General features: G+C 36.8%; 1 protein-coding gene across 3 annotated transcripts in view; it reads right to left on the bottom strand.

Moving 5' to 3' along the window:
- Positions 1-19,095, bottom strand: part of stard13b (StAR related lipid transfer domain containing 13b) — an 89,768-nt gene that overhangs the window by 49,577 nt on the left and 21,096 nt on the right. For all 3 annotated transcript variants that reach the window (XM_016274825.1, XM_016274833.1, XM_016274840.1), the window contains one exon: positions 13,593-13,623. In XM_016274825.1, the coding sequence (XP_016130311.1) occupies positions 13,593-13,623 (31 nt within the window). The remainder of the gene's footprint in view (positions 1-13,592; positions 13,624-19,095) is intronic.

Below are 19,095 nucleotides of genomic sequence, written 5' to 3'. Positions count from 1 at the left end.
CTTTCTCTCTCAAACACACACACACACACACACACACTATCTCTCTCTCTTTCTCTCTAAAACACACACACACACTCTCTATCTCTTTCTCTCTCAAACACACACACACACACACACACACTATCTCTCTCTCTTTCTCTCTAAAACACACTCTCACACTCTCTATCTCTTTCTCTCTCAAACACACACACACACACTCTCTCTCTCTCTTTCTCTCTCAAACACACACACACACACACACTCTCTCTCTCTCTCTCTCATTCATCACTCTCACTACTGGAGGACTTCATTTCGAGCCTCAAATCATGCACTCCATATGAATTCCTCCTCATTCTGTTAAATTTTTCCAGCTAAATAAATAAATGCTACATTTGTTATTTGTTTAAAAATGCATATACAAATATATAATATTAAAAACACTAAAAATGTATATATAAATATAGCCTACAATAAAAAAAACTATATAAAATATACATAAATATATAATATAAAATGTATTTGTGGAAATGTGTATTTTAAATATAAATATAGCAACAAATATGCATTTGTGAACAATATGCATTACATTTTAAAATACGAATAAATACAAAATAAAAATACCAACAATAACAATATATGCCTTACACATAGGTATACTTCTAAAATAAAACTCCTTTCTCAAGGCAAAAAGCACAAAACTCTGCTCACATACTCCAATCTGTGAACAAAAGCAATAATATAATATAATATTATAATAATATAATGTGAATATAATGTGTATATAATATAATATATAAATGTATATAATATAATACAAAAATGCTGGAATGCTGGGTTGTCTCAACCGAACTTTGGGTCAAATAAGGACTAACCTGGGTTCTCTCAACCGAACTTTGGGTCAAATAAGGACTAACCCAGCTGTTGGGTTAATTTTTTTTAAACAACCCAGCACTTTTAGAGTGTATAATATAATATAATATAATATAAATTATTCAATATAATATAATATAATATAATATAATATAATATAAAAAAGTAAATTAAAGTGTGGGACAAAAGGGTATCTAGAAAAAAATGGTCATGCTGAGGAAAGATATACCATGAACACTGACGGCTCATTTAATTATGGGCCTCTATGGTTTCCATTTTGCACTCAGCATGGCATTATCATCATAACAGAGAGGAGATTGCTTTTTGTGACGGGTTTTCTGTCTGTAACGTCAAAAGTTGATCCAAGCTGAGATGGGGAAAAAGTAGGTGATGGCAAAAAGCGAGTCTAATGGAGACATGAATACTTTCATATAAACGACTACTGCATGCACTGAAACTCTTAACTGATTCGTATCAGAGTCTATTCAACCTGAATCGAGGATTTGTTATTAAAAGTAAGAAGTTTAGCTTTGCATTAGCATAAAGCAGTGCATTGTTTGTTGTCTTCAGAGATCAGAGGGAACAGTGTTACGCAGCCAGTCATGTGTCTAGGTGGGAAACAAGTATGAGTGTGGCCTTTATCAAGGTGAGTGTTAATGAGCTTTATTCACTAATGGAGTCATCTGATGGGAAAAACCTCCCGGGAGAACATGAGGGTCATCTGCTGTGCCTCAGCTTACGTGCCAAAGGTCAGGGCTAAACATTTCCCCTCTTGCGGGATCTGCAATGGAATGCCTGGCCCAGCCACTTGTGATTATATGAACAGAGCATGACTCTATCTACTTAGCATAGTAAACTAATGTATACTAGCACACAAAAGAGTCACACACACAGCACACATACAGATGTCATAAAGGGGCCAGTGGGGGTCTGTGAATGCTATTGTTTCAAACTGCAGTATGACAAAGCATGTAATGCTGTCAAGTCAGAATCTGCTAAGACTCAACCAACCACAAAAATCCATGGGAAAACATTTACAGTCACACACACCACCTGGCTTCTATCAGCAGAGAGGGGATTATAACACACACACACACACACACTCTCTGTGCCCTCTTACCCAATTTGCATGTACGCAGGCTGTGATTTGTGCACTGGAACACACTGTATGTGCAAAGTCCCATTTTAATGGAAATGACTCAAGCTGTCTACTGGCTGAATGCAATGTAAGTGGTTACAATCTGATTACAGTCAACATCTGATTTGAATCGCATAAATCCAATGACATTTGTACAATTTGTACAAGTAAATACAAGATAAAACAACAAACAAGCAAATCAGATGTTCTTCTTCTTCTCATACCATCTTTGCAGGAAACTAAATAAGATTGAGAGGTATCTCATGGTAAAGCAAGCCAGATTTTAGGACTAGCGAAACACAATAGGCAGCCAAATCTCCTAAATATTAGCAAGCTGTTAACTAACAATGCAATGAATTAATGAGACAGTTTTATCATGAAAGAAAAAAGAAGGTGATCCAGGCAAAATGTTCAGCACAATACCGCAGGAGCTCAACTGAGAGTTGAAGTCTGTTTATTCTCTCCTGTCTATAGCCTGCTTGATTGCCCAGCCAAATTGTTTAATAAGCACTTAACCACAAGAAAGCCCCACTATCCCGCGGGGACACCGCGGTCTCGCATAACTGTACAAGCACAAGCCTTAGGAGAGGAAGAGGTGTTTGGATAATGCTGCTCTACAATTTGGCCTTCAGAATTTTACATTAAACAAAGTTGCAACCCAAAACAGTGCCAAAAATTGTTTATAGTACAAAAAGTATCCAAAAGTGGAATGTACACTGCAATGGATTAATACTAATCCACAAAGGCCAAACAATATGCAAAATGACCACTTCATCTATATTTTATGAGTGTATGGATATAAAAAGTATGATTTTGAGTGATTTCATTGCTAAATTACAGGACAGGGTGGTCACAGTTTGCAAGTAAGGCTCAAATACTGTACAAATGCAAACATGTATATACTACCGCGCAGTATTTTAAATAAATACTGTTATTCAAATTTTGTTCATCAAAGAATTATGAGAAAAGACACTATAGTACATCAGTTTCCAACCTTCATGAAGCAGCACAACGGTTTTCAACATTTATAATAATAATTGTTTCTTGAGCAGCAAATCAGCATATTAGAATGATTTCTGAAGGATTATGTGACACTGAAGACTGGAGTAATGATGCTAAAAATTCAGCTTTGCCATTACAGGGATAAATCACATTTTACAATACTGTATATTAAAATAGAAAACTCTGTTATTTTACTTAAAATTGTATTAATATTTTACAATATTATTGTTTTTACTGTATTTCTGATCAAATAAATGCAGCCATGTTGAGAATAAGAATCTTCTTTCAAAATCATCTTACTGATCCCAAACCTTTGAATGGTGTGTATGTACATCATCACACATTTTACTTTTATGGAAATATTGCTTCCGTTCTTGGATAATTACTCTGCATTGCTCTTCCTCACAGTATTTAAGGCAGGTTTTTAACTCGGACAAGAATTTATTGCCCAAACACACAGTTCCATCAGCCTTGTGATTGGATTGATGCCTCCTTTACTTCATTTTAACATACAAAAAAAAAAGAATATGTTCCAGCTGCTTTAATTGTTCTTGAGCATTTATACATCCTGGGATTTGCAGAGCACTGAATGTAATTGGTGGGGATTGCAGAGGTGACAAGTCTTGCACAATGGGGCCTGATCCAAATTAGTGGCCGTTCAGTCCCTCTACGACAGCTCCTATTGAGAGAAAATCACACTCTGGCAAGCATGAGTTAATCAAATTATAAGGGAATTATTGAGAAAGATTCCTTACCGCAAGAACCTGCGATGGTGCAGTAAGAAATTAAAATGTTACATCATGGAAATTGCTTTTTAAACACAAAGGCATGGCTGTAGGTAACCAAATAATTCATCAATGCTTACACAAAAACAATCAACGTATTTATAAACCTATAAACGAAACTGAGACCAAAAAGCAATTCCAGCATTATAGAATTCCAAAGTGCCAGTGCCAACAATGGAAGTCCACAGGAAGCCACAAGCCATTTTCCATCTTTCCACATGTGGAATAGCCTATTTCATGCTCTCCCTGTGGCAGCACAGCCTGCCAGGCCACATGACGACCTGCCTGTAAATTTAACTCATGATGTCATTGATTTGGGCCATGCAGGAGCAGGGGGAGGCTAAAAAAATCACATAATAACATAATCGCATGAACCAATCCTCATGTGAAGAGAATGACTGTGCTTAGTGACAGAAGTAAACACTTTTAAAGGAAAAACTATTCATTAGTGGCGCTTGCTAAGACAAGCATCTTCTACTAGCGCACGGCACGCTTAAGGTTTTTAAACTTTGGTACGTAAATAGTCCTGCACTGGTTATGCTACAGACATGAATAATACAACAAATTGTGTGGCTTGCTGAGTGGAGATGTGCTATTGCTTTTCTAAGCAATGGGTCTTAAAGGGACAGTTCACCCAAAAATATAAAATTCTCATTTACACACCCTCACATCATGTCAAACCTACGGTGCCCTAGTGGAGTACAACACAGCGTAATCTCCACAACACAAACCAAATCAGCAAAACACAACGGAAACAAGCCACAACACAACAAAATTGTAGCACAACACAACGAAACTAGGCTGATGAACACGAGGCAATTTTTTTAACAATGTTGCCGTCAACGGGCAACCAGGTGAGACACAGGGCCCACGACTGATCTTATGTATCCAGATAGAAATTTGTTACCCATTCTCAGTGGGAAAGTGCTCAAACAACATTGTTCAAAAAAAGTTGCTCGGCAAAATTGCTCAAAAAGTTGCCCCGTGTATCATCAGTCTGGCAATTTCGCTCTGTTGTGCACTACTGAGTCAACCGTACAAACCCATAAGATTTTGGATATTCTTCGAAACACAAATTAAGATGTTTTTAAAGAAACCTGCGAGGTTTCTGACCCTTCACTGAAAGTCAAAGCAACCAAAACTTCAAAAAATACAAAAAGGTTTATGAATTAAACGGAATTAAACGGTTTAATCCAAGTCTTTTGAAGAGTCACAGTTGCTTTATATGATGAACAGATTTAATTTAGACTCAGATTTCATTCTAAATACCTTAATTTGTCTTTGGAAAATGAAACAAAGTCTTATGGGTTTGGAACGACATAAGGGTAAGTTATGACAGAATTTTTATTTTTGGGTAAACTATACCTTTATAATTGCCACAGATAATAATACAGGATACAAGTCATATACTATAAAGACCACAATATGATGTGATGGACCAGTATGCAACCACACAGAACACCCTAGCAACCACCTAGAACACCTTAGCAACAGAATAGCAATGTGCTAACAACCATTCTGGGTTCGCAGCCATGATTACAGGGTTCAGACTTTCTGACCTTCCAGTTTTTTTATGCCTACATAAGGATTTTTAAAAATTATTTTACAGAAATCGCACTTAAAAAGTGTAAATTCTAGCTGAAGACATAGGCTATTTTAGAAGGGGGGGGAAATCACTTTTTAGAAGAAATTCACTTTACCATAACCTCTTTAAATTTTATTTCCACTGCCAGTCCGGGAAACAACACTTTTAAAATGCCCTGATGTTTCCAGGTTTTCTAAAAGATTTTAGAGACACAATAGCAACCACCCAAAATATCTTCACATCTTCAAATCCACTCAGATTTTCTGCAGAAAAATGAGAAGGTTTGTCTCATTTCAGTTATAGTAACCAAATGGAGGTGTCATGGAAGATTGTTGGGTTACTGAAGCTGAAATGCAATTACACAAATGTTTCTCTTTTTTTTGCAATTTGTGAAGGATACTGAGTCTGTATGTTCCCTCTTGTCTCTTTAACTGCGCTTCCAGAGGTCTGTTCCCATTAGGCAAGCTCAACGCTGTGAACAGAGAAGAAAAGCTAAACCTTCTGGCTGCCACTCAAATAACCACATTACCTCTGTGTGCCACCAAGAAGTATTAGTCTAGTTAAAACAACAATCTATAAAACTATTATTGTCAAAGGTATCTCAGCCATCTTACAGTGAAAATAATGATCTAACAGTATTTATTTGTTTTGCTTCTATGTGCGATTGCAGCCAGCTACTCATTTCTTTTGACACGAGTATTTTGAAAGTTGTGGTGGAAACCAAGGTCATAATAATGATTTCTAGTGCTGGGTTGTTTTTACAGTTCCACCCTAATTTCAAGCACAATAGGTTCCAACAGTGGAAGCGGTGTGCGAAAATATACACCCTACGATATAATATCATTTGTAAAAAGACCAACCACAGTTTCCTTCAAGGATTTCACTCCCTTTCATCTCACAGTAAATCAGGCATAGCTCTCCTGGATTCTGTCTTGAAAGGGCTTCAAGTACAGAGGGCTCCTTAGAGACAGACTGAGACAGGCCAGCCAGACAGGACTCCATGGTGAGCAGCCGCAGCTGTTGGGGTCACCCTCGCTGGCCAGTAAGAGCCAGCTACCCTGGATGAGAAAAAAAGAGCCAGTCTAGAAAGCAGCTGGCTAGAGAAAAGATCCTTGAGAATCATCAGGAACACATACAGGCAGTCTAGGAGGTTTACGTAATCACTGCTGGCAGATTTAGAAGTTGAAAAGGAACAAGAAAGGAAGAGGAAAAAGGAAAAGGAAGAAAATTAAGTGGAAAAGGGAGAGTATGGGAAAAAGTAAGGGAAACTAAGGAACAGAAAGGCAAAGAATAAGGAGAAGGAAAAATAAAAAAGGAAAGAAAAAGAAGCAGAAACGGGAAAAAGAAAAAGCATAAGAAAAAGTTAAGTTGTAGCATGGAAATGCTGAGAATTATGGGACAGAGGGAGAGCTACAGGTGATTAATGTGCACTTAGTCTTCTGGGCATATCCGGTCAATACAAATTGCATTAGCTAAATTAGCTTTGCAGGGTCAATATAACCAATGAAGTTGGAAATGAAATTGATCATTATGATGTGATTGATGCAGGATAAAACTAAAACAGAAACGCAAAATCAATGAGGCATATAAACATAGCATACATCATACCCAAAGAGGCCGACTGATCATTTCCTTACAGTGACGGTTGAATTTATCATTTTTGTACGGGGTCTTTCTATTTACTTTAATGCAATGGCCCCTATTGTGAGACATTTTGTTCTCAGTAGAATCCGATTTGCAGTCAGTTTAATATAACATAAATCTGGCTCTAAACTGCAGTGGTTTTTGTTTTATCTGAAGAGACAAAATTGCTTTACAGCTTTATCTAATCAACTGAGGACAAATTCAGTCTGGATGGATGGATAGATTGATATAGATGGGTGAACAAACAATAGAAAGAATGGGTCTCACTCACTAAGCATGCATACGCACAAATTTGTGTGTGAAACCAGTGAACGAACATTCACGAACAAATCATGATTTGTTATTCTAAATTTAAGAAAACTTAGACGAGAATTTAGACTTTGACGAAAGTAATTAAAGGCTGTAAAGGAAAGGTTGTGTGTAAAGCCCTTATATGGAGATGGTCTGGGCGTGTTTTATGCAAATGACTAACCTCATGCATGTGGCCGCTTATTTAGAATACTGCAAATTCACTAACATTAGGGACGAGGATAAAAACAAATTCATGTGCAAATGCATTGTGAATTAGGCGGAAAGTTTTCATGAGAAGTTGTGTGTATAAATACTAATAATCTACGCAATGATTAGTGAGTAGCCGTGTTTCCTTTACAGATTTGCACAAAACTTTTGCGATGTCGATAAATAAATTGCTAAATGATGTTATTTTCATTAACCGATGTTATGCGAATAAAATTTCATTTTTTCCTCTTGCGATAAATCATGCCGATGGATGTTGGTAGTTTTACTTACATCACAGCAACCGCACTAACCATTATTTTTAATCGAAGGAGACTTAAGCCCCGTTCACACTAGCAGCGACTTTTGTCGCCAGGGGCTAGCTATGAGGTTACTAGTGGGCGTTCTCAATACTGGTTGCCTTGACAGCGAATCAGGTTTCTTGCCTCTAAGTACAAACATTTTGGAGGCAATAGACTAAATATAATCTAAATCTAAATTAAATCCGTACATACAAACAAAAATGAATGAGAAACAGAACCTACTTTCTTTCATTGCGTATGTTTATCTACAGGGAGATCTAGAGGAGAACGATCACATGAGCTCTACCGTCTTTTTTCCTATTGGCTGTCGCTCCCGAAAGTCGCTCTTCATTTGCATAAAGTTGAAGGATTCTGAACTTTGTCATGTCACTGGACACGCCCCCATCCGGTCGCCAACAGCCGCTGTCGCTCGTGTCGCCGGAAATCGCCAGCTCTCCATTGAAATGAATGGGATTGTGTCGCTTTGCTGTTGTGTGAACGGGGCTTTAGGCGTGTATCTTTAGCAAAGCAGCATGGAGAAAAATTCTGAAACACAAGCATTAACTAGAGTGGCCACGATCAGCTCCGGCAGGCGTGTTGGAGCTGTAATGCGCCAAAGACATGTGCAGTGTAAATAAAGGGTTATCCAAGCATTAATGTCAAGGAAAGTCCCTTATACTTGAGAATGGCCATGTATTAGGTGTTTCTTCCGGTGTCATCCGCTTCCAGCTATTTTTAGCTATACAAAACAGCTTGTTTTGCTGATTGATACTGTATAGGCTACTGATGTATCTTACCATATTATTTTAATGTATTATCTTAATTAAGAACACACTGGTTTGTAGTACAAACATTTTTACTGTTTACTGCATTTTGTTACAGCTAATGAACCAAACAGCTAATGAACCAAAAGTCTCACACATTTACAGAAAATGGCTTACTTCTGGATTGAAAAATAAGGTTGATAATACATTAAAGAATGATTTTGTGAGTTATGTACGCCAGATGACCTGTAAATGCAAAAAAACTGTTTCCATTGAAGTTTTGCTAAATATTCCTTTTTCAAATTGCTTTCAAAAACAAACAACAGACAGATATAAAGAAAGAAAGAAAGAAAGAAAGAATGCATGAACAAACGATTGAACAAATAAAATGATAGAACGACAGAATGATATCGATAGATAGATAGATAGATAGAAGATAGATAGATAGATAGATGGATAGATAGATAGATAGATAGATAGATAGATAGATAGATAGATAGATAGATAGATAGATAGATAGACAGACTACACATCTTCAGTGTGGTCATTTGGAGATCTTCTTCCTAACGCTGATGTGAGAACAGAGTGTCCTGAGTAGAAAATTAATGCTTTCAAACTCCCTTAAGTCTCTTTGTTTTCATTCAGTTGTTGAATGGCTTTGGGTTTTCCCTGTCAGAGCAGAAAAACGACATTCTATGAGAGAGGGAACTCCGTGTTCAGCACTGTCTGTCCAGGTTCTGGCTTCAGCACCAGTGGACCCTAGCTGACAGTTCTGGGTCGCCTTTTTCTCTGCCTCTCGGTCATGTCTCTCTTTGTGAGACGGAAGGTCTGACAAGGTGATGTTTACCATAACAAAAAGACCATGCATTTCTTAAAACAGCGCTGAACGACAGAAAAAACACGGACAGCCAATTCCAAAGTGTTAAAGCCATTTCATCGCACACAAGAAAACATGAACACAGTCTAGTCTCCTTACAAATAATTCCAGAGTGGGTTTGGTTTTTTGCAAACAAAAAAAACTGCATATGGGAAATTTTCCAGAATTTAACTCCACATAGTAAACGGTTAAAGGATTTGTGTATGCTTTCTTCTACAACATAATTCCAAGCAATGTGGAGAAGAGTTCAAACTATCTGTTTATATCTGAGGAAAGACAAACATCTGAAAAAAAATGAAGTGGGTCAGAGGGGTTGAGTATTTTTCCATATGTCTGGCTGTTGCTGTTTCTTAAACATGAGAAGTGAGGAATCTGCTGTATAAGTCATGTCATCTCTGGTGATCCTCATACAGCATAAGACATGGATTATTAATTCACATCTGGTCATAAGACTGGCCTCTCAATCGAAACTGCCATGTCTAGACATGGATCAAAACTGTTTCTTTGAGTATAGCTATCAAACACTTTAGAGAGAAAGGGCTTGGTGCATGGGAGGATGTGCAATTTATGTATAGTCAAGGAATCCAAAAAGTGAACAGAGTTCTTGAGTTCTTCACAGGGGTCTGGCACTGGTCTGCATCAGAGCTAATGGCCTTTTACGAGGTGCAGGGATACTTCAGCCCGATGGGTGGGTCAGAGTGACCATTATAGACAGGAACTTGGTTATGTGCCCACAAAGTTGTAATTCGTGGATCCAAACGTATTCGGAAACTGTTTCACTACACCTTCATATGTAAGTAAAAAAGTAAATATTGTTTTAAAAATATTAAAAAAGTACATATAAGTAGTAAGTAAATGACTGAAGCTTTTCTAAATGCTAGCTAGAGATTATAAGCCTCGCTTCTAGTTAATAAACTTGAAAATAGTGGAACAGGTGGTACACATGGTGGTCCACTTCATGTGAGCAGGACACCCAAACAGTGACCTAGCAACCTCTAAAAATAAATAAATCTATGTGGATAACCTAAAGCTATTAATGCAATTTTTGTTTGCATTGTATCAACCAAATCGAATGGTAAGAAATACAGGTTAGCTTTCCTCTTAAAGGTTACAAACATTTACTGAACAGATTTTTATAGCCACCAAAACCTACCGCTCATTGCTCCACGGCATGATCTTTAACCCTAATCAAAATGCACAGCACAGAGCTTTAAATAACAGCATTTACAGTGATCTGAATGAAATAGCATGTTTCAATTTTAGAAGTCATCATTAAATGCTCCAGTGGCTGTAAGCGAGTCTTTCTGGAGACTGTCACTCTAACGAGGTGTGTAGTATGTTATGGAGCTGGTCGGCCATCTGGCTCTGTAGCAGAGTGACATCATGCAGTCTCTACGTCTCTCCTGCAGTAAAATATGAGGGGGAAATACTACACCACATGTGCCCTTAACTGCGCTTTTCTTTTATAGCATCCTCATTGTTATAATAGCATGGCTATCCAATTGAGGACACATGGTTAGTCGTTAGATTAAATAAAAGTGATGGTGACATCCAGAGTGGACAGATCCATTTAAACAAAAGCTGAAAGATGAAATAAAAAAATTATAATAAAAAAAGTTAAATTAATTCAAATGAAAAAAAAAATCGATTAAAAATGATTTAAAACAAAATTTGCCTATAGGCACATCAATCATATATTTCTTCTCAGTCAAACGTAATGGTACGCCCTCCTAATTTTAACTGGGTCCCACAGCAAGCCAGGACACAGAAATAGGGCTATAAATGAGGGTCTACTCTACGTCCCCCACATTCTCCAGACACTCAGAGGAACAGAAGAGCACCTGTCTGTGTCACTCATGCTGTACCAGCCTTTAAAGGGGTCATATGTTGCGATTTCAAGTTTTCCTTACTCTTTGGAGTGTTACAAGCTGTTTGTGAATAGATAAGATCCCTAAAGTTGCAAAGACTAAAGTCTCAAACCCAAAGAGATATTCTTTATAAAAGTTAAGACTCGTCCACGCCCTCCTAAAACGCCTTGTTTAAACACGCCCCCACATGTCTACGTCACTGTGTGGGAAGATTTGCATAACACCGCCCAAATGTATACATGAAGAAAGAAGGCGTAACTTTTATTCTGGCTGTAGTATTGTTGCCATCGCCACGCCATGTTGTGGAGACGCTGTGTGTTTTGTTGTGCTCGTTTATAATGGGTTTTAATGTTTTTGTCTCATCGCGCCGGGACCAGACAAGGCATCACAGTATGGTAAGGGGCGTAACATTTCCGTCACACGCTTGAGGTATTCGGCCAATCACAATGCACTGGATAGCTGGCCAATCAGCGTACACCTCGCTTTTCAGACCGATGAGCTTTGTAAAAATCGACGTGTTTCAGAAAGGCAGGGCATAGAGGAGAAACAATAATAGACAGTATGTGGAAAATAATGTGTTTTTTTAACCTTAAACCGCATAAAAACATTTCATTACACCAAATACACAAAATACTGTTCTTTTTTAGCAACATCATATGACCCCTTTAATGAGACCCATAGAGAAAAAAAAAGAGAATGGATTGAGAAAAGAAAGAGTAACAGATGTATTATCATGTGGAGAAACCAAATTATAAACTCGCTTTCTTTCTGCTTTTCTTTACTTCTGTCTTCCCTTCCTTCCTTTCTTCTGTATTTCTTGCTTTCCTTTCTTTGTTACATCTTTCTTTTTGTTTCATTGTTTATATATTTTCTTCTTTTTTCCCATTGCTTCCATATTTCTTTTTCCATTCTTCATTTCTTTCTATTTTTACATCTGTTCCACTTCCTTCTGTTCTTCCTTTTTCTATCTTATTACCTTTGTCCCATTGTTATCTTTTTTTTTCGTCTAAATTCTTTCTTTCTTTCTTTCTTTCTTTTGTCTTTCTATCTTTAATACTTTCTATTCTTAACATATTTTTACTTTCCTTTTGTTGTTCTTTTTTCTGTCCTTCTCTTCTTCTTTTATACTTCCTTTGTATTACCTTTGTCCCATTGTTCTTTTCTTTTTTCTTACACATTTCTTTTTTCTTTCTTTCACATTTTTACACTCCTTTTGTTCTTCTTTTTTCCTTTCTTCATTCTCTTCTTCTTTTATCCTACCTTTGTATTACTTTTGTCCCATTGTTCTTTTTCTTTCTTTTATTATGCATTTCTTTCTTTCTTCCCTTCCTTACATGTTTCTTTCTTTCCAATTGTCTTTCTATCTTTCATTGTTCTTCACGTCCTTCTTTCCTTCTGCATTTCTTTCTTTGCTTCCTTCCATATTTATTTCCTTCTTTCCATCCTTTTTTCCATTGCTTTCTTTCTATCCTTCCCTATTTCTCTTGCTTTTTTCCATCCCTTTATTCCATCCTTCCATCTTTTTCTTTCTTTCTTTCTTTCGCTTTCTTTCTCTTTTGTTTGTTTGTTTCTTTCCTTCTTTCTTCGTTTTTTCCCATATTTCTCCTCAACATAGCTGTTCCTACTATCCTGTAAATTCAGTACATAAAAAGTTTCATTTTCACTTAGTTTAAAGTTTGTAAAAAAACTTATTTAACTTGAATGTACAGTTAGTCACACAGCAAAACACTGCCTGAGAATATATTAGAAATGTGAGATTGTGAGATTTCAAACTGCGACATCAGTCAAAATTTAAGGAAAGCCCATTCCAGTCCAGGATAACACAACAAGAATCTAGTTTCATCCTTGAATTAGTCACGCTCTGGGCAAATCTCGGGACAAGCTCAGGGTGCAATTTGAGCACAGAGGACTAGAATGTTTGAGCTGTCTCGCGATTGTACACTTTAGTCATTTAATTACATTAAGCAGCAATTCAGACAACCTCTCACTGAAAACCAGATACACCCTGTTAAAGTATTACACGGCTCCACAATGAGCCGGTCTAATTAGCGAATGTCTCAACTGATTACAACAAAGATGTAGGACATAATATCTTAATCTAGAAGTTTATATAGGCTTATAACATTCAGAAATTGCATTCAAAGAGCTTCTTTTAAACCTCATCGAGCAAACAATGTCAAACGCATTTACCCAGTCTGATAAATTCACATTACTGTGCCTATTACATCCAAACATGTCTTATTGCCAGCACAATTTGAAATATAAAGGAAAACGTGTACTCACCTGCATCTCCATGCCTCTTCTTGATGGACATCTAAAAACAAAACATGAAATCTGTTAAAAAAAACATACATCAAGGTTGAGTTAATATTTTCATAACTGTAACCATATCACAAAAAACGGTCTCATGAAGTATCAAAACAAAGGACCTAATGTATTGCTTCTCTCCCACAGTGAATAAAATCAACACCTGACCATTGAATTTCCTCCCACGGATCTGCTGAACGGTACATTGACTGGGTCACTATGATTTACAGTGCTCTTGCCCAGCCAAGAGAGAATGTGCTACTTGTTTAGAGAGAGGGTCATGTCCAACATTCCAGCTATAATCCATAAGAGACCTGTTTTCTAGTTTCACCTTTCTGCTACTACACTCAGGTATCATGTGCCCTGTGAAAGATATCACGGTACTCTCATATGCATTGATTTTACAAAAATGCTACTTTTCCTAAAACCAAGCAATTTATGATTTGGTTTGTACTTTATTTTACAGTACGTACACCTACGTGTACTTACCTAAGAAAGTACTGGGTAATATAAGGTAACTACATGGGTAAAGTTATCTAGTTATTACCCAGTTATTGCAATTAATATAATAAGTAAATAGTATGTACATGCGGAACAGGGCTATGAAATTGTGTGTGTGTGTGTGTGTATTTCTGAGACCGTACTCAGTGTCTTAGGTCTTGAGGACTTTACTGTGATATCAAATGTTTGTGGGTGCGGCCAATAAAATAATATTAATATATGACATAAAATAACCTAACAATAAAAATATAAAAACAATTAAAAATAAAACTACATAATTAATGATACCTTTTATAATTAAAATTGTCAAGCTAAATTGCTAAATGTTTTGTTAATGTCTTTGTTATTCTATTTATAATATAAATGAAACAGAAATTATATTATGAATAATGAATTTAATGAATATAATTTTTTTATTATTATTATTATAATTATTATTATTATATAAATCATTTTGTCCATAGAAACCCATATGTTACACATTCATAATAACCATTTAATTTATATTACTATAAATATATGTGATTTATATCAGAACATTCAGCATGTGTGTGTGTGTGTGTGTGTGTGTGTGTGTGTGTGTCTGTGACGCACACACACACACACACACACACACACACACACATCAACATAAATATTAATAACCTACAACACTATGAAAAAATATATATAATATCACACTATAAAATAATTCAATTATTATAACTGCACATTATACATTTGTACTATATTGTATATAGTTAAAAACTAAAGATACATAACAATGTTTCCACAAAATGTATGAAGTTGAAAACAGAACCTTGCACTAAAAGAAGACTCTGTGACTCAATCTGGTACTGCAAACTTTTAAGACTGATGCAAAATTACTCAATTTTTTCCCGCCTTGTCTGAGTGAGCAGACCCAGATGCATGGCTAATTTCAGTAGCAGAAGCAGCAGATGTCTACTAAACACAACAATGATGTAAAAAAATATGTTTTGTTGGGTCTCAAAAGGTTAAGGGCATTTTACATGGAAAGGAAGCAGATGTGTTGTCTTGAATCACAGCAACCAACAAAACACAAGTAATTTTAGTGTAATTCAACACATTAAGACTGCTAAAGCTGTTTGAAGTGCCTGTTGATCATTGTTCAAGTATTCCCTCAGCTGTAAATGTACACTGAGGCCCTCTGCCTCCGTTTAATTAGATCTGGGTCTGAAAAACACAGCGGAAAGAGGAGAAATGATGGATGATGTCATGGTTGCTTATAGGCTGTGAGATTTTGCAGTGAGGGGTTGAATTTTAACCGCACATCTCAAAGAGTTATGGTGTTCAAATGCAAGGTACAACTGAGGGTGTTACCCTCATAAAACAGCTTAAGCAGAGCGTGAAAAACTGTAAAGGGAGACCATTTCTTGGTATGTATATTACATGTTATTTTTGACAAGACTAGCGGGCCACTTACTGGAATGTCGCCTTTCAAAACAGGTTTGCAAAGGATTACTGTGAATTCTAGGAAGAAAGAGCATGAGCACGAGTAAAGTCCTGCTGTGTTTCAAAGTGGTAATTGTCACTGACACAAATGACGGTTACATGACATGCAATTATGCGTCAGTGAATGATGACTAGCTTTAGGAAGAGCCACCTTACAAAAACAGATCGGGACGAAAAGATACAAAACTGACATATCCACACATCAGTCAATCAACCAGATAGCAAAATGAAGGACAAAATCAAATCCAAGATCTTCAAGTAAAGAAACCGAATGCTAACAGAACACTATATCAAATATGAGAAAATAGATCAACTGAAAAAACAATGAAAGAAGGGGGATGATGTTTTGACACATGTGGTCTATATAATAATGAGCGCCTTCCTGGGATATGTGTCATTTTCTTGGAATTGTAGGATTCCTCTGTGTGAATGATGAAGGCTGACAGGATTACAAGTATACTCATTCTCAGTCAGAAATAATGGATAGATAGGCAGATGAAAAATAATAATGCCTGAGGGGAAACTGAGGAAAACTAACTGCGCAGGTTACACTGCATTGACTCAGAATGAGATACAAGATCCTAACGCAGCAAAAGAAAAACAGATGCCATAATTTCCAGAGGCAATGCATAAAGATACAAAAACATTATTTGGGCTGAATCTGAATTATGAGCTGTTGGAGATTTTGGATCATGCTATATAACACAGCTCCTGAAGTTCAAGACGTATTTTTGTATGTCTGGGATTCCCCTACAATTCATTTTTAGCGGTTTTATTTGGCATGCATGACTAACGTCTATCATAATATTCATCGCACTCGAATATATGTTTGGTATTACACACATGTTCCATGTGAAACTGATACCGGACTGGCCTAAACTGACTCATTGAAAGGAATAGTTCACCCAAATGTGAAAATTTTGTCAACATTTACCTCATTGCCTCATGTTGTTCCAAACCTGTATAAGTTTCTGTCTTATGTTGAACACAAAAGAAGATATTTTGAAGAACGAAACAGTTGTTGGTCCCCATTGACTTCCATAGTAGGGAAAAAAATACTATGGAAGTCAATGGGACCATCAACTGTTTGATTACCAGCATTCCTCAAAATATCTTATGTTCCACATAAGAAGGAAACTCATACAGGTTTGGAACAGCATGAGGGTAATGTTGATAAAATGTTCATTTTGGGTGAACTATCCCTTTAAAGCCAATATGCAATGGTGCAACCCATTTTACTACCAACAGTTATTTCAGAGAGAAACGGCACATTAATCAAGTAATTAAGCGGTGCCAACAACTAAAAAGAAAATGTATTTTAGAGGAAGAGATAAAAATTACAAACCCTACATACAAAATAGGCCTAATTCCATACAATATAGTATATTTACATTTAGTCATTTTGCAGACGCTTTTATCCAAAGCGACTCACAATTGGGGGATACATAAAGCGATCCTTCTTAAAGAGGCAAACAGACACAGGAAGTGCTTGTAATACCGAGTTTTAGGCATTGTTCAAATAATTACAAGCTAGAAAGGGAAGGAATAAATAAAGATTTTTAAATTTAGGATGAAGTCAAGTAGCATCGAAAGAGATGAGTTTTCAGCTGTCGCTTGAAAATTGTCAGGGATTCAGAATTCCTGATAGGGGTGGGAAGATCATTCCACCAGCCAGGAATGGTGAAAGAGAATGTTCTGGAAAGTGATTTTGAGCCTCTCTGTGACGGTACCACGAGGCGTCACTCACTAGCGGATCTCAGACTTCTGAAGGGGATGTAGATTCGTAGTACTGAGTGGTAGTAGGCGGGTGCTGAGCCTGTGGCTGTTCTATATGCAAGCATCAGTGTCTTGAACTTGATGCGAGCCGCGACCGGTAGCCAGTGCAGGGAGATAAAGAGAGGTGTAACATGGGCTCTTTTGGGCTCGTTGAAGACCAGTCGTGCCGCTGCATTCCGAATCATTTGTAGAGGTTTGATTGTGCATGATGGAAGTCCATCCAGAAGAGCATTGCAGTAGTCCAGCCTAGAAATGACAAGGGCCTGGACAAGAAGTTGTGCAGCATGCTCCGTTAGAAAGGGCCTGATCTTTCTGATGTTGTGCAATGCAAACCTGCAAGATCGAGCAGTCGTATGCGAGTCATCTGAATACATAAAACAGCAGGCGAAATGTACCCGGATGACCTACTACATCTGCTGAGATTCTTAAGTGTGCATCTGGTGGACACTTTACTATCCCATGATGCCACAGAGAGTATTTGTGAATTGCAGTGAAGCTACACAACTGCCAAAGGTCACATGATAATGACAACATGGCATGATGTAGTACATCCGAAATACATTCACACTATATACATAGACATTTTTTAATGGATGCAAAGCAAGTTTCAAAGCAAATGTAGAGCTGCACAATTCTGAATAAATTGAGAATCATGATTTTCCCATGTATCTAATCTAAGCAAAATAACATGTAATTTACTAGAGGCTGTGACAAAATATTAATTACCTCATTCTATTCAAAATTTTTTAATTAATTTGAATGAATTATTTTTTTTTAAATTGTTTGAATGAATGATAAATACTTCACTAGTTCCATTACAGAAATGAATCAGCGTTTTTGAACGAGTCTCTTGAATGAATGATTCAATGGCGAATACATTTTTAAGAGTTCAAGAGTTCACCTAGTGGTGAAACAATGTATTCAACATTGTAACCAACATACGTTATTTGAAGCGCCATTTTGAAACGAAAATTACTTTCAAAAGATGATTTTCTCCATTTTGATCTCTACCATACACATGAGTGTTTATATCTGAACTATAAACTTTTACCCCAGTACTTCTGTGATAATATGAACAATTGTAGGCTAAGGCAGGCCAAGTTGAAAAGACTGTTTGTGAAGCTGTTTCAAACCTAAACATGATAACTGCTCTCTCTACAAGCGGCAGTGTGAACAATTATTTGAATGTTTCGGTATGACTCTATCAAAGGTTTAGTTAAAACAGACGAATCGTTGTCATTTATAAATAAAGTTGCGTGGGTATTTGAATTGAGATTGCAATCCTTTAACGATTAATCGTGCAGCTTTAGTACCTATTATACAGTATTTGATTTCAGACGCAGTGAAAGACAAAAACTTTAATTTTCTTCAAAATAACTTGCACAGATGAATCGTCGACAATAAGACCAGGAATCTGTATAAAGTAAATAGAATCACATTTCCAAGCATTCTAAAATACTTTACAATGTACTCACAATATCCTTTTTACAAGGCAGAGAAAAAAAAACATGAAGCCAGAAGAATTTAGGGGTGTAAAATAATGGATAATATAAGACAAAGCGAAAGATAAAAAAACAGAGGGATAAGAGAGAAAGTATGTGCTGTAAAGTACAAAAAAAATCCCTTAGGCATCCACTTCAAAATGACCCCAGAGGGCTCGGGCGGGCCAGATGTGGTCCCGAGAGCAAAGCCTCATCCATCTTGCATTCCATGAAACCCCCTGCAGCAG

This window comes from Sinocyclocheilus grahami, unplaced genomic scaffold (genome assembly GCF_001515645.1).
Source record: "Sinocyclocheilus grahami isolate Dianchi unplaced genomic scaffold, SAMN03320097.WGS_v1.1 scaffold6.1, whole genome shotgun sequence".
NCBI lineage: Eukaryota > Metazoa > Chordata > Actinopteri > Cypriniformes > Cyprinidae > Sinocyclocheilus > Sinocyclocheilus grahami.
This window is presented reverse-complemented; position numbering and strand designations above follow the sequence as displayed.